The sequence below is a fragment of the Myotis lucifugus genome, unplaced genomic scaffold (genome assembly GCF_000147115.1).
Source record: "Myotis lucifugus unplaced genomic scaffold, Myoluc2.0 scaffold_409, whole genome shotgun sequence".
In the NCBI taxonomy this organism is placed as follows: Eukaryota; Metazoa; Chordata; class Mammalia; order Chiroptera; family Vespertilionidae; genus Myotis; species Myotis lucifugus.
In genome coordinates, this window is record NW_005871457.1 from 203 (window position 1) to 15,480 (window position 15,278).

General features: G+C 60.1%; 1 protein-coding gene across 1 annotated transcript; it reads left to right on the top strand.

The window, feature by feature from the left end:
- Positions 1-315: 315 nt before the first annotated feature.
- ASAP2 (ArfGAP with SH3 domain, ankyrin repeat and PH domain 2) lies at positions 316-15,140 on the top strand (the record flags this gene model as incomplete). Its single annotated transcript, XM_014467666.2, has 10 exons — positions 316-667; positions 1,874-1,941; positions 2,465-2,578; positions 3,929-4,145; positions 6,106-6,237; positions 7,402-7,564; positions 10,976-11,025; positions 11,453-11,544; positions 12,090-12,212; positions 12,856-15,140. Coding segments are annotated over 10 exons (1,386 nt in total), but the record flags the coding sequence as incomplete, so codon positions are not given.
- Positions 15,141-15,278: the final 138 nt, after the last annotated feature.

The window sequence follows — 15,278 nt, forward strand, 5'->3', positions numbered from 1 at the left end:
GGACCTGGGGAGACACCAGGCCCGAGAAGCAGCCTGACCGTGGCCCCCACAGTGGTCGCACGGCTTGTCCCGCGTCCGAGGCACACGGGTGCTTTGGGGGGGGGGGTGCGTTGGGAGAATTTGGAAATTCACTCAGTCCCCGCTCCTGCTTCAGGCCAGGCCCCGAGGAGCCTTGGGACTCGGGCCTTTGGAAGGTGACTTTTGCCTTTTCTGCGGAAGAGCCCATGTAAGGCGGGAATGCTCTCCCGTCCTTCTGTGGGACAGGATGGGCCGCCGCGTGGCTTCCCGCGGCCTCGGCACTGACTGGGGAGCCAGGCGGCAGGGCTTGGTGGTGTGGGGCCCAGGAAGGCAGCGGCTCTCAGCGCCCGCCCAGGGGCAGCGGCCCGGCTGCCTGCTCCCTCGTTGCCTCTCCGCCATCCCTGGGGGCCTAAGCCGGGGCACCCCCGCTCACAGCCGGCCCCCCGCCTTGCAGCCGGAGTGAGTGTCACCCTCCCCGCTCACCCTCAATCCCCGGGGCTCACTGCTCCCTCTCTCTCCCGGTCGCCGGCCAGCGGGAACCTGGACAGACAGACGGGGAAGGGCAGCACGGCCCTGCACTACTGCTGCCTGACGGACAACGCCGAGTGCCTGAAGCTGCTGCTGCGCGGCAAGGCCTCCATCGAGATCGGTGAGCGGCCGGCTGCCTCCCGCCGGCGTCCTCGCGGGGACACGGGGCCGGTCGGACGATACTGGGCTCCCATTGGGGCTGAGGACACAGACCTGCCCTCCGTCCAGCAGGGGTCCCCGGCACGTCCTGCAGGGCTGCTGCGCCCGGGGTCAGGAGCAGCCTTCCTCCTAGACCAGTGGTCGGCAAACTGCGGCTCTTTGGCCCCTTCAGTGTGGCTCTTCCACAAAATACCGACTTCTGCGCATGGGCCACGAAGTTTCAGTCGCACTGTACGTGCGCACCCGCATGTGGTATTTTGTGGAAGAGCCACACTCAAGGGGCCAAAGAGCCGCATGTGGCTCGAGAGCCGCAGTTTGCCGACCACTGTCCTAGACTGTCCATCAGTGGCCGGCGTCGCAGGGACAGTGTGGGCAGGCAAGAGGCCCTGCCGCTGCCCCTGCCCCTGAGGCTGAGGCAGCCTTGGCCGTGGTTTGGGGCTTCTCACCCTCCTGTTCGTAGCCCACACCTCGGGTCAGCCCAGCCCCTGCTGGCTCAGGGAGAGCAGTTACACCCGTGTCCCCACCAAGGGACCCTGACGTCCAGCCCAGGCTAGTCCAGCGGCACCTGGCAGCAATGGGTCATCAGGAGATGCTTTTGAGGACTAGAGAAGGAAGGCACACACCTGGTTGCCAGCCTGATCCCCAGTCGGGGGCGTGCAGGAGGCAGCTGATCCATGACTCACTCTCTCATCATTGATGTTCCTATCTCTCTCCCTCTCCCTTCCTCTCTGAGATCGATGGAAAAATATTTTTTAAAAATTTAATCAAGCCTGGTTGGCTGAGGGTTCCTGCGGAGAAAGCCCACAATTTCCCGTTTGTGGACAGACAGCCGGGGGAGGCGGAGGTGACACCGGCTGCCGCCTCCACCCACAGGGCTCCGGTTGGCGGACGGTGGGGAACCGCTTCATGGGACGGAGAGTTGGCATGTTGATTTCCGTCAGTTGGCTACTTCCGTGGTTCGATGGTCGTGATCCGTGCAAACCTTGTAAAACCTCAGCGACCACACATGGCGTCAGCTCCATACAATCATAAGACAAGTTCCGCCCCGGCTGGCGCACACGCGCTGCGGATTCCATCGGTCGTGTTCGATTTAACTTCGGCCGCTGCTCTGTGCCTTTGATTGTCCTCATCTCAGACCTCCGCCTGTTCTTGTCGCCCCGCCTTGTAGCTAACGAGTCTGGGGAGACGCCGCTGGACATCGCCAAGCGCCTGCGGCACGAGCACTGCGAGGAGCTGGTGAGTGTGCACAGAAGGGTTAAGTCACTTACCCGAGGCCACACAGTGCCTCCGTGGCTGTGGCGAGCATGGAGCCCCACTGTCCCAAGACACCAGGTGAATGTAATGAATGACTTCTCCCTGCAGCTGGGACTAGCTGCCTGCCTGCCTTGAGGGCACCGAGTGTCCCTGGGAAGGGCGGTCCGGTCATTTTCTCAGGGCTGAGCTCTCCTGTCGGTTGAGGAAGGCTGGGCTACCCCTGAGGGACACGCCCAGTTTGCTCCCTTACGCGGTGGGCTGCGTCCAGGCTGCGCGTCATTCTGCAGATCTCACGTCCCTGACCTGCGCGCAGTTCACAGGGCACCTAACCTAACGGGCTTGAGTTTCGCGTTATCTGTGAATTAGGGAGCGGGTGTAACCCGAGACCCAGAGACTTGCACAAACTGGGGGTGAGTGGGCTCCCTGCCTCCTCCCTTGAGCGTGTGGGTGGGATGTCCGTGTCCCGGGCTGAGCTGCGTCACCCACAGTCCTTTGCTCCCCTCAGCTGACCCAAGCCTTGTCTGGAAGGTTCAACTCCCACGTGCACGTGGAGTATGAGTGGCGGCTGCTGCCCGAGGACCTGGATGAGAGCGATGACGACGTGGACGAGAAGCTGCAGGTCCGTGCCCGCGCGTGAACCCGAGTTCCCTGAGGAGCTTCTTTTGGAGCCCTGAGGCTCCCGCCTGCCGTTAGGGCGAGAGCTGGTGTGCAGGAGAGAGTCGGGCTTGCTTTCCGCTCCCTGTGATCTCCGCACCCGGGCAGCTGCACACGTTCATTAGAGGGACGTGTGCGGCCGCGGCCCGGGCAGCTGCTCGCCTTTGGATGTGAAGGGAAGACAGGCGGGCTTGGATCCCAGCGGGGGAGAGGAATCCGCACGCTGCGGATAATGGGACCAGGAGCCAGGTTCCCCCGCGGCCACGGTCACCGAGTGGAGCTCTGAAACCGTCACTGAACCCGTGCAGTGGCCCCTCGTGCTCATGCGGTCAAGGCTTTCCCTGCTCAGATGGGGCCATTGACGCTGAGAGAGAGTTGACTTGGCCACAGGGAAGCAAGTGTTTAGAGACCAGCGCAGGGCCAGCCTGCGGGCTCTTGCCTCCTAGTTCCTTCCCGTGGCGCTCCCTGGGGGACCTCGGAACGTGAGACGGGGAGGCTTGTCAGGTTTGCTCGTCCTCCTGTCGGACGTCCAGGTGTGTCCTGAGGACGCCCAGTTACCCACGTGGCGTTTCTGAACCGAGTGGCCCATCCTTGTGGGCGGAGCACTTCACGTCCATATTTGCTGACCCATATTTTGTTCATTCTCACCTGAGGATATTTTTTCCCCCTTGAATTTTTTAGAGACGAAGAGAGGGGGAGAGACACAGAGAGAGAAACATGGATGTGAGAGAGACATCGATTGGTTGCCTCCTGCACGTGCCCCGACCAGGGCTGGGGATCGAGCCTGCAACCGAGGTAGATGCTCCTGACCCGATTCAAACCCTCGATCCTTCTGTCCGAGGGCTGATGCTCTAACCACTGAGCAGCCGGCTAGGGCCTTACTGACTCAGAGTAAGAAGTCCTTCTAGTGAGTTAGCGATGAAGCAGGGTCAGACCGGTTTCCTACCCTCCTACCGTCAAACAGCAGGTGTGAAACACCTACCCCAGGTGAGGGCCTCTTCATCGGCCACAGCTCCCCGCCCCCCCGTGGGCAGTGGCCCCGCCGGTGGCGTCACCCGAGTACAATTCCGATAGGCAGGGCCCTGGTGGCTTGGAGCCCAGACACGCGCCCACCCCCCCTTTTTCCAGCAGAGAGTGGCGGCGCGGTTGGTTCACACAGCCGTGGGCTTTGTGGGAATTTAAAACCGCTGAGCTCTGCACACCCCAGCTGGGTGTGAGCCGTGGGGTCGGCCAGCTGGTCGCCAGTAGATGGACGCTGTGGCCCGGAGGTCGTGTGTCCGCACGTCCCACACCTGCCCCCCCCCTCCCCCTGCAGCCCAGCCCCAGTCGGCGGGAAGACCGGCCGGTCAGCTTCTACCAGCTGGGCTCCAGCGCCGCGTCGGTGGCCAAGGACAAGCAGAGGGGCTTCGCGCCCAGCATCGTGCAGAACGAGACGTACGGAACCGTCCTGAGCGGCAGCCCGGCCCCCGGCCAGCCCGCGGCCCCCGGCACCGCCGGCGCCCCCCCTCTGCCCCCACGGAACGTGGCCAAAGGTACTGAGCCCGGGAGCCGGCCGTGCACGCAGCGTGGTTGGGGTGTGGTTGGGAGGTTCGTCGCTGCTCGGCCGCCCACCAGGGGATGTCGGGGCCCCGTCGGGGTAGGTTGCTTCCCTGGGGCCTTTCGTGTGTCATTCGGGGGTTTGCTTCCTAAGGAAACGCCGTCGCGCGTCCGTAGGTGCCGCACCCGGTGGAGCCTCTTGACCTGGTCCTTGTTCTGGGCACAGGTGTGGCATCCGTGGGGCGAGGGGGTGCGGGTTCCCCCCGAGGGAGGCTGAGCGGTGGGCCAGCTCCAGGCGCTGCTCGGCGGGCGGTCACCTGCAGCCCTTCTTTCTGGCCCTTTCCCTTCGCTTCCGCCCTCGGTCCTTCTCTGCCTCTGTTCTCCTCTTGCTTCTCTCCCCCCCGCATCCCCCGGCCTGCACATGGCCGGCGTGTGGCACCTGTGACTATTCCTTATCTCTCTGATCCCCAGGACATGAAGCATAAAAAGAGGCTAACTTGGGAACAATCGTAAATTTGTAAAAATCATAAACACACAAAATTGTCCCTTCGGTCCCGCCAGCACCTGACGTGCCAAAGCTCGCTACACCCACGTGCTCACTGTTGCAACGTGGCGAGTGTGACTCAACGGGTGCTGTTTTGTTTTGGGGGGAGGCAGTGGGAAATGGAGCCCCCCCAAAGTTAAGCAAGTTTCCCGGCACAAAGCCCAGCTGGCCATGCTGCTCTTGAAGGCGGGTCCGTGGCCAGCGGTCTTGGGGGGCTCTCCAGGGAGGGGCAGGATTTGGGGGCTCCCCAGGGAGGGGCAGGAGCCTTGGGGCATCGTGTCCAGGCTCTGCGGCTGCCCTGGGCGCGGGGGTCACAGAAAGCCCCAGATTCGTTCGTGTGGTCACTGCTCCCTGGGAGGGGCGTGTGGTGGAGGTGGCAACCTGGGCCGAGGAGGGGCTGGCAGGGCCATCACCGGGTCTGTGCTCCCGTGTGGCTGGGCCACCTCTCCTGCTGCCTGGGGTCTCAGACCCCCCCCCCACACACACACACACACAGCGCGGGGGGCCCAGAGGAGGCTGCTGAGCTTGTCCCGGTCACTGAGTCAGACCCTCAGGGGAAGACCCACCAGGCGGAGACCGGCCCGCGCCAGGCAGGCCCCGAAACAGCTCCCCTCCCTGGCAGAGCCCCCCTTGCCCGCACCCAGGCAGGGTCCTCCCCACGCTCGACGGGAGATTGTCCCACAGCTGCCTCGTCCCCTCTCCCTCCCCCCCGTCACCCTCCCCGATGCTGGGGGCGCCGGGGCAGCTGAGCGCAGCCTGGGTTGGGTCCCTGGGGGCGTCTCCCACGGGGGCACCTGCGTTAAACCGTCATCTCGCCCCTTGTTGGCTTCTCCGAGGTGTGCGTCCTGCGGGGAAGACGGTATTCGCTCTGCTATTCGCTCTGCGGGCTGGAGAAGGGGGTGGACAGCTGTCCGTCTTTCTCTCCTGCTTTCCTAACGTCTCAGAATGAGGGTTTAGGGGTTTTCTTCCCTTTGTGTGTGTGATTCTGGTGGCTGCTTCATTTCTTCTCTAATGATTGCACTTCACCCCTGCTGGCCCCCAGAGGGTCTCCCCGTTCTCCCTCTGGTCCATGCCGGGCCCACGTGGAGGCCGCCTCCAACACGGGGAAGGGGTCGGTGTGCCCGCCCCGGCCAGGCCTTGTCCACATCAGTCTGTCTGAGAATTAGCATCTGTAAGATCACGATGGCCAGCTGGGCGTTCCCGCTGCGTCCCCATCGCGTGTGGCCGTGGCTGTCTCGGGCCGGAGGAGTGTTTACAAACCCGCCCCCCTGCTCCTCCAGACGGTCCCGCTGACCGTGGGGCGAGGGAGCGGGTCAATAATGCCGTGTTCTGTTTCTGTTTTTGTCGTGTGTGTGCGCCTGTGTGACGCGTGTGTGCGCCTGTGTGACGCGTGTTGCGCGTGTGGTGTGCAGCCCAGGCCGCCTCCGCTAACGCCCTGTGGAAGACAAACTCTGTGGGTGTGGACGGTGTCAGCCGGCAGCGGTCCTCGTCCGATCCGCCCGCTGTCCACCCGCCGCTGCCCCCTCTCCGCGTGACGTCGACCAGTACGTTCTCCTTTCTCCTTCCTGCCGGGGCTTGGCGGTCCGCTGGCCGGGTGGGGCGGGCGTGGCGGGACGGTGGCTCTTCATGTCCCCCAGCCCCGTGGCCGCCTCCTTCCCAGCTGTAACCCCCCATGTGTGTCAGCCCCCACCCCAGGGCTCACCCACCGGCTCCTCTGTCCCCCGGAGCATCTCGGCCGCATCACCTCCCCCCCCCTCCCCCCACAGCAGCCCAGGGCTTCATTCCTTTGGCCGTTTGGCCGGTCTCGGTATTGGGCACCATCATTTGGGTTCTGGTGTGTTTCTCCTCCATGTCAGCACGTGGGTGACCGTCCCAGAACCGAGGGAGGGGCCGGGAGAGGGTTTTCTCCAGCAGCAAAGCAGGAGGTCTCCCGGGTCAGGGCGGCCGGCCCGGGCTCGGCTCTGGCCATGGGAGGGGGGCCTGGGCTGGACTCTGGCCATGGGAGGGGGGCCTGGGCTCGGCTCTGGCTGTGGGAGGGGGGCTAGGCCCCTGGTTTGCTCTCGGGTCTTGGGAGCCTCCCCGGTCTCCCTGGGACTGGCCTCGGTTACAATGAACGCCCGCCAGCCACGGGCAGGGCCTAGGGGTGTGGCTGCCGGCTGAGTAGGGCTGCCTGGAAGGGTCTCCCAGAACCTGGGGGGGGAGGGGGTGTCCAGCTCAGACACGCCTGAGTCACATGCCAGGGGGACACAGCAGGTCCGGGGGCACCAGAAGGTCTGGGGGGACACGGCAGGTCCGGAGGCACCGGGAGCCCACAGTCTGCCTGGGTCTGGGTCCTGGGGCTGTGGGCTGACGCTAGAGTCTGCCTTTGACTTTCCCTTTGAAGCAGAGGAACCAGGAATGAACAGTAAGTACGGTAGAGGCAGCCTCTCGGCCAACTCCTCCTGCATCACCGGGCCTCACCCTCCGCGGTCCACCTTCTCCCCGGGAATGCCCTCGGAGAAACACTCCCGGGCTCGTAGGGACGTTTGAACCCTAAGTCGAGGCTGGGGAGGACTCCCCGAGATACTGTGAATGGAGACTCTGCAGTGAACACGGGCTTTTCTTTGCGAAATAGCGACGCAGCGCTGATGGAAGAGGCCCGCGGGAAGGCCGGGTGTGCCGCCTGGACGTGACCCTCTGTGTCTCCCCGCCCCCTCCTCTCTCCGCAGACCCCCTGGCTCCCACGCCGCCCGCTCCCGCAGCAAAGATGCCCGGGGCCCTGGAAGCCCTGAGCCAGCAGAGCAAGCTGACCCCGCCGGGCAAGACCACAGCCTCGCCCCTGCCACAGCCGCAGCCGCCCAGCCGCCTCCCGCAGAGGAGGCCTGCTCCGGGGTACGCTCCCTTCCCGCCCCCCGGGCTGGCCACCTGGCCCGGCCTCGCTTCTTGCATTCCGAGGGCCTCCAAGTGGCCGCAGCGCTTTTCTGCGGAGATTTCCGTGCAGGCGTGAGAGCCCGTGTGTCTGCTGCTGTGACCTGGGAGGTGGCGGGACACGTGCCGGTCCCACCAGGCTTCGGGTGTCTTGAACATGATTTATCCAGGGTTTTTAAACTGTAAGAACTTCACACAGATGTCTGTCTTCCGTCCACAGGACGGATGTAAATTTGGGGAATCAAGTCCTCACGACACACAGCCTCTGGGTTCTGTTTGTGCTCAGGCACAAGGTTACAGAGAGGAACTCACGGGCGGGATTATCGTGGGAGGCCTCTGCGCTCCACTCCGCTGGTCGTGGGGCGGGCTGACAGCAGGGACCCCAGCCGGGGCTGGGGGCTGGAATACTTACACGCATGTACGCGGCCTCCCCGTGTGGCGAGGGCTTCCTCACATCATGGTGGCCGGGCCCGAGCACGAGTCCCAAGGGATAGGCCTGGCCCTGGGAACGGCAGGGCATCCCTTCTGCCCTGTGTTGCTGGTCACTCAGTGGCAGAGCGGGGCTCAGTCGGGAGTGGGGTGATCAGAGCCCAGCTCCCCGTGAAGAACTGGGGGGCAGTGCTCTAACAGTACCCCAGGGTTCACTCTCATGTCCTCCCTTTCTGGACTCGGTATTCCCTCTCTGTAACAAGAGGTCTGGCTGGCGTGTCCACTTTCTTGATCAGTATTAGTGCTACCTCCTCCTCCTGCTGAGATCGGGGCCCCACGTGGCAGGCGTCCGGACCCTGCGGGGCTCCCACTCCCCCGCCAGGGTTTCCCCTGTGCCTGTCCCCCGCCAGGAGGACACCTTCCCCGCTCACCCTGCACCCCAGGGGGTGTCTGTTGGCGTGCGTGCCACCAGGTGGGTGTGGCACACAAACCATACCCTTTAGTTCTGAGAAATTTCGTTGGTTATTTTTAATGCCTTCTATTCTTTTCTGTTCTCAGTTCTAATTTATTGATTTTGGAGACAGAGAGGAACATTGGTTTGTTGTTTCACTTATTTGTGCATTTATTGGTTGCTTCTGGTATGTGCCCTGCCCAGAGATTGAACCCACAACCTTGGCCTATGGCAGTGGTCGGCAAACTGCAGCTCGGCAAACCGCGGCTCTCGAGCCACATGAGGCTCTTTAGCCCCTTGAGTGTGGCTCTTCCACCAAATACCGACTTCTGCGCATGGGCCACGAAGTTTCAATCGCACTGTACGTGCGTGCCCACACGTGGTATTTTGTGGAAGAGCGACACTCAAGGGGCCAAAGAGCCGCATGTGGCTCACGAGCCGCGGTTTGCAGACCATGGGCCTATGGGGACAGTGCTCCAGCCACTGAGGCCCCCGGCTGGGCTCTGTTCTCAGCTTTCAAGTGATTCGTATTCTTCATATGTCAGGTCCCCGGCCTTTCCTCTCTCTGTGTGTCCGCCAACTGCTCTAGCACCCGCCCCTGCCTCTCGGCGGTTGAACATGTGAGAGTTCACTTTTTGCCCAGACAACGTTGGGTCCGTGTGCTTGCGTGTACAGCAGTGCCGGGGGGGAGTTGGAGATCCAGACCTGTCCCACCTCTGCCTGCGCCATCTTCACCCCCGGGGCCCAGGTTACTTCTGAGGGAAAGAGACAGGCAGGTGTGCTAACCTCCTTGGCTGGGCTGATGCACAAGCTCCTTTGACCAGCGCTGGTCCTGTGGCCCCACCTGGAGGCCGGGGCTGGAAGTGCAGCTCTGTCTGCGCCCTTCTAGTGTCCTGGAGTGGGCATTGGCCCCTCCCGCGTTTGTTGCCCGGATCCCCCCCTCTCCCGAGGCCCGGTGCTCAAGCACACACTGCCGGGCCGGGGCCGATGTTCCCTGACTGCAAGCCTTCTCCTTCCTTGGAACGAGGCTGCTGGTGGCTCCTCCCTCCACTCTCAGCTTCCAGGACTGTTCCTCTTCCTTTCTTTTTGTTAGTTTTGGGTTTTTTTTTAATTCTATTCCTTGGGAGAAAGTGGAAGTAAATGTATTCACCAGAACGCTCTCGGGGCCTTTCAGTGCCGCGTTCTTTGCCGGCTCTTTCTGCGAGAGAACCGCGGGGCCTTGCCTTCCTGTTCTTAGAAAAGGAGGCCTGGTCGGGGACCGAGGTGTGTCCTGGCGGGAGGATGTGCTCATAGACTCGCCGAGAGGCCGCAGGCTGGCTTCTGCTTCCTGTGTGCGGGCCTGGGCGTCTTCTCTCTTCCCTGGTAACACTCTCAGGTTTGCTCTTCCCCAGCTGCTGCTCTTTAAGAGACCAAGCACGTGCTGAGGGTCAGGGTTAGGGTCAGGGTTAGGGCAGGGTGCGGCTCTCTCCTCCCCGCAGGAGGCCTCTGCTGCTTCCCTGGCCTCAGGAGGCCTCCACCTGTTCGCTGGGGCGTCTCCTCTGATTTCACCTGTTTCATGGAATCCTCTCGTAGGGGAGGGTGCAAAGCAGGTGATGCCCAAGGACCTCCAGGGCATCTGGGCAGGCGGAGGGCATTGCGCCTGTTGCCTCATGGGCTCTGCTCCTAAAGCCGTGGCTGGCAAACTGCGGCTCTCGAGCCACATGCGGCTCTTTGGCCCCTTGAGTGTGGCTCTTCCTAAGCCTTAGGAGGACCCTAATGAAGTTAATAACAATGTACCTACCTATATAGTTTAAGTTTAAAAAATTTGGCTCTCAAAAGAAATTTCAATCATTGTGCTGTTGATATTTAGCTCTGTTGACTGATGAGTTTGCCGACCACTGTCCTAGAGGGCCCACTGCAGGAGCCTCCTGGTGGAGGAAGCCCCCCACAGCCCGACCTTGATCCTGGGGATACGCCGGCCTCTCCCTTTTGTTCTCTCAGAGCAGAACTCTGCCCACTGGCCAGACCCAGTCCCTGCCCCCGCAGCCCCTGCCCGTGGGTCCCAGCCCCGCCGTGTGCGCCCGGCCCGGGTGGGCGCAGCGAGGCTCACAGGGAGCCTGATGGCGCTCCTCTCCCGCCTCAGCCCAGACGCTGTCACGCGACCTTATTCTGAGGGTTGGCAGAACTGGGGGCCACCTTTTCAGATGAAAGTGCCAGCCCAGAGAGACCGTTTATCCAGAACAGACTCCTGTCTGCGGCCCCGAGAACCGCTCCCCTACCTGTGGCCTTGGGTGGTGATGGGCCCTGACCGGGAATCGAACTGTGACCTCCTGGTTCATAGGTCAACGCTCAACCACTGAGCCATGCCAGCTGTAATTAAAAGACAATTTATTAGATCAGCTCACCCAGTGCACCTGGAGCGCAGACGGTGCCGATGAGGGGGGTGGGGTGAGGTGGCGGGAAGGTGCGGGCCCCAGGCCGCAGGTGTCAGCAGATCTGTTTTCCCTTCTTTGTAGGACTGACAAGTCGACCCCACTGATCAGCAAAGGCCAGCCGCGAGGCCCTGGTAACGCTCTCTTTTGGGGCTGGGCTTTCCTTCCGCTTGGTGAGTGGGGGTGGGGGCAGGGTCCGGGGTGGCAGCCCTGTGTGAGGGCCCGGCTGCCCCAGCGGCTGCCCCCCTGCCCTCCGTGGAGCCTCCGATGCTCCCGGGCTGCTCCGTCCTGGGTCCTGCGGCTGCTGGGGGTGGGAGGGCCAGGAGCCCCCGGTGGGGACCGGCTGGTCTGCAGGAGGCGCCCGTCTGTCCCACTGTGACACCTGCACACCCTACCCAGGGTGCGTGGAGGTCACAGGCTGTTTGGCGTGGGGGACTTTTCCCTCAACAGATGAGAACATTTCGGGAGCCCTGCCTTCAGGCCCCACACTGGCTCTCGTAGTGTGTCTGTCCCGTGGTTGGGGCGGGAGCACACTGCGAGCTGACGCGTTCTGTCCTACAGCAGCGGACGTCTCCGGAACAGAAGCTCTGGGTCCTCTGTCCAACACCCCGGCCCTGCAGCCCCCCGCGCCCATGCCCAGGAAGTCACAGGCGGTAAGCGGTCAGCCCTCCTGCTCGGCCAAAGGGGTGCGGGCTATGCCCCGAGGGCTCGGAAGAAGCAGGTCTTCCCCTGGCTGGGGGGTGGGCAGCTTCTTCCTGGGTACCCAGTCTTTGGATCTGGGCAGGACACAACCCAGAGCTCCCAGCCGGGGGGCTCAGCCCTCTCCTGACGCTCCAGGACACCCCACGCACATCAGCCCCGGCTGCCACGCTCCCGGCTCTCCAAGTGCCCCGGCCCCTGAGCTCACCTGAGCCGCCCCATCTTTTTAAAAATGTTTTTATTGGTTTCAGAGAGGGAGGGAGGGAGGGATAGAAACATCAATGATGAGAATCATTGATGGGCTGCCTCCTGCATCCCGGGCACATGCCCCAACCGGGAATCGAGCTGTGACCTCTGGTTCATGGGTCGATGCTCTACCATTGAGCCACACCGGCCGGGCTGAGCCACCCCATCCTGACAAACCTGTGGCTCCCAGGTCTCTGCCCAGGAGCTGGTGCCGCCTGCTCGCTGACCTCTGACCCTCCCCTTCTGCACCCAGGCCAAGCTGAAGCCCAAGCGGGTGAAAGCCCTCTACAACTGCGTGGCCGACAACCCAGATGAGCTGACGTTCTCCGAGGGGGACGTGATCATCGTGGACGGGGAGGAGGACCAGGAGTGGTGGGTGAGTGGGGGCCTGGGCCCGGGAGGGTGGGGCTGAATCCCTGCCCACCTGGCCCGAGGTCTGCCAGGTGAGGCCCTCCGTGCCCGAGTGTCCTCAGGCCTGCGGGCCCCTGGGGAAAGGCAGAAAGGTGTAAAGACAGTAAGGGCACCATGATCTCAGCCCCGCCCCCAGAAAACATTCTGATTTTCTTTTCGACTTTTATTTACCTGCATAATTCACATCGTTGAGGTCAGACGTGATGTGTAACTTATGTAATTTGCCCAGAGCAAGAAGGAACGGATTTATTGGTCTTCGTGAATGTGTGGCTACGTTCATACAGGGCCAGTTCACACACTCCTGACACTCGATTTCTTCATCCATTAAAGGGGAAAAATGGCAAGCCTGTCGCGCCCAAGACCGCCAGGACGCGGTGGTGAGGGCTCCGCGGACAGAGCCCCTCTAAGGGAGAGCCTTGCGGAAAGTAGGCTGCGCTCTGGGATGTGAGGCAGCGAGAAGGGAAAGCAGTTTAGGCGTCTTACCCAAGTGATTCCTTCTCAGCAGAGTTTCTTCTGAACAATATTTTTTTTCTCCAGATGGTACAATGCCCTTCCGAGTTCCCAGCAGTTGGAAGTTTTATAACCACCCAAACGTTTGTTCTTTTCAGATCGGCCACCTCGATGGAGACCCCAGCCGCAAAGGAGCGTTTCCCGTGTCTTTTGTGCACTTTATTGTGGACTGAATCGCTGCTGAGCAAGCACCCTTAGCAGCGATGTTCCTGTTCGTTGTTGGTACCCACACTCTTGCCGGAAACCAGTTTCGTGAACTGTAGGCCCACTTGCTCGAATGCCACTCGCTGTTCTGTTTTTAAAACTCACAGGCAATTTCTATCTACAAATGGATCGTTTTTTATAATTTGTGATTTTCATGAAACACGGCTCTACTTTTATTAGGAAAAACTGAATTGCCTAAAAGGTGAGCTAAAAAGCGATTTTAACTACACAGTCAAGATCCCGAATCGACAGAATTAGCAGAACCCGATTCGAGGACCGGAAATTCTGCCTGCCTCCTTGGCCGATAATGACGTCGGTGCTCGCCAGCTACTTGTTGTTTAGGAGGCTACATGCTATCAGTTCCCCTTTAGAGACCTTTTAAAAATGCCTTCTTAAGATTTCCCTTGAAAGCCACCCAGTGTTCAGTTAAAGCAACTTGGAAACGGACACTAGCATTGTACACTCCAACCCTGATGTGTGAGGGTGCGACGCTCCTTGTATTCTGCATGTGTGTAACCTGTTGTGAACAATCCATCCTCCCTAACAAAACTGCCACTAGCTGATCGTGGCGCACGACAGTAACAGTTCATTCGGTTCCAGGGTGGGTGACACTGCGTTTCCCGAGTTCGGTTAAAAACTGACGACGATGGATTGCAAAGGGGTTCTCCCCACTCGCTTGTATGCCATAGGTGTTTCGGAAACGGCCTTCCTGAGCTCCCTCCATCGCACAGGTAGCCCGGTGCGGGCCCCGCTGTTGCCACCCACTCGTCATTTCCCACTGAGTGTGCCTGCCTTCTCTTCTCGCCCGTGAACGCCCCAGTCTAGTGTCTGGTATTTATATCACACGCCAGTAGGCTGGTGGTTACACTGTCTTGACATTTAATCTTCCTTCGTCGGTAGCCAAGCGCATATCAGAAACCCATAGGCCCCGGGAATGAAACACACCCAGACATCCCAGTTTTACTCTAAGTGTCATATCGTTCTTACACTTAAACTACTGGGGCTAGGGGGTTAGGTTGTATGTGATAAAATCAACTCATTAGTTTGATGAACTTGACTGTCATACCTCTACCTGGTCATTGAGCGTGTTCATGGGAGGATGTGGGAAACGCCGGCTCTCTGAGGAGAAACGGGCATCAACGCCCACCTGGCTTTTTACCACCAGCCCAGGCCCGAGCTGCAGTGCAGGCTCGGAGAGGAGAGCGAGGCGGCGGCGCCTTGGAGCGGAGCAGCCTGTCACGCGGGTCCTTCTTGTAAGTGTAGGATGTTTGCTTTTGTTTGTGATTGTGTTGTTTTTCGTTGCTATTCTAAAGGAAGACAGAACTGGAATGTTTTATGATGTATGCCCATTGCTCTTTGCCTGTCACAGTTCCAGGTAAAGTGTGTTAGCTGTATAATTAGTCTTATTTTTTAAAGCACTACATCTCTTCACTGATGGTTAACTTCTGTTGTTTGAACCCTCCATTTAGTTAACTTTCTCGCAGATTTAAGGAAGTGAACAGATGTGTTTTTTGCACCACGCACTTATTTTAACACAGTCCCCCCCCACATCTGACTCTTACAGTCCGCCTGACTCCTCGGTACCACTGTGTGGGAATTAAAGTTGATCCTATCAACATTCGAATACCACTCCCAATCTGGTGTCCCGGGCTCCCTGGGACAGACATCCAGGAAGTACTTTCCAGGCTACAGTTCGGTGGTGCTATTGTGCATAATGGATAGGACTCTTGTCAGAGGAGAAATCAACTTCCCTGATAGCCTTTCCTACTTATTTGCTCTCTGCAAATAAATTTAAAAAGTGAGAGGAAGGAAAGCGTTGTAGATATCTATTTATATTCCAGGTTTATGTTCCATGAACTTCGCTACGGGATCCTGGCATTGTGTGTGCCCTGGTCAGGTCTGACTGCAGGCATGAGGCCTGGGAAACGGGCAGACCCCGTGTGCTCTGCTGAGGGTGGGCACTGCCACATGCAGCTGGAAATGCTCGGAGATGTATGATACTCGATTCATCCACTCGATTCCTTTGGTCTAGTTGCAGCGCAACTGTACATATTGTATAACCTAAATCCTTATTTTCATTGTCCTTGATGCGGTGATTTATACCTAGAGCATGTTAATAAGTCTACTCTTCTTGGTGACTAGTCATTTGACTAGAAAAAATAAAATACTTTTAAATGGACATGGACTTGGTTTTGTTTTTAACCCTTCAAGCTCTGCGTGTGGGAAATAGCCCTTCAGTAACCAGCCTGCTGTACTGAGCATCTTTAGTCGCTATTTTAACACGTGCGGTTCTGTCCGCTCAGGTAAAGGTGGAGAC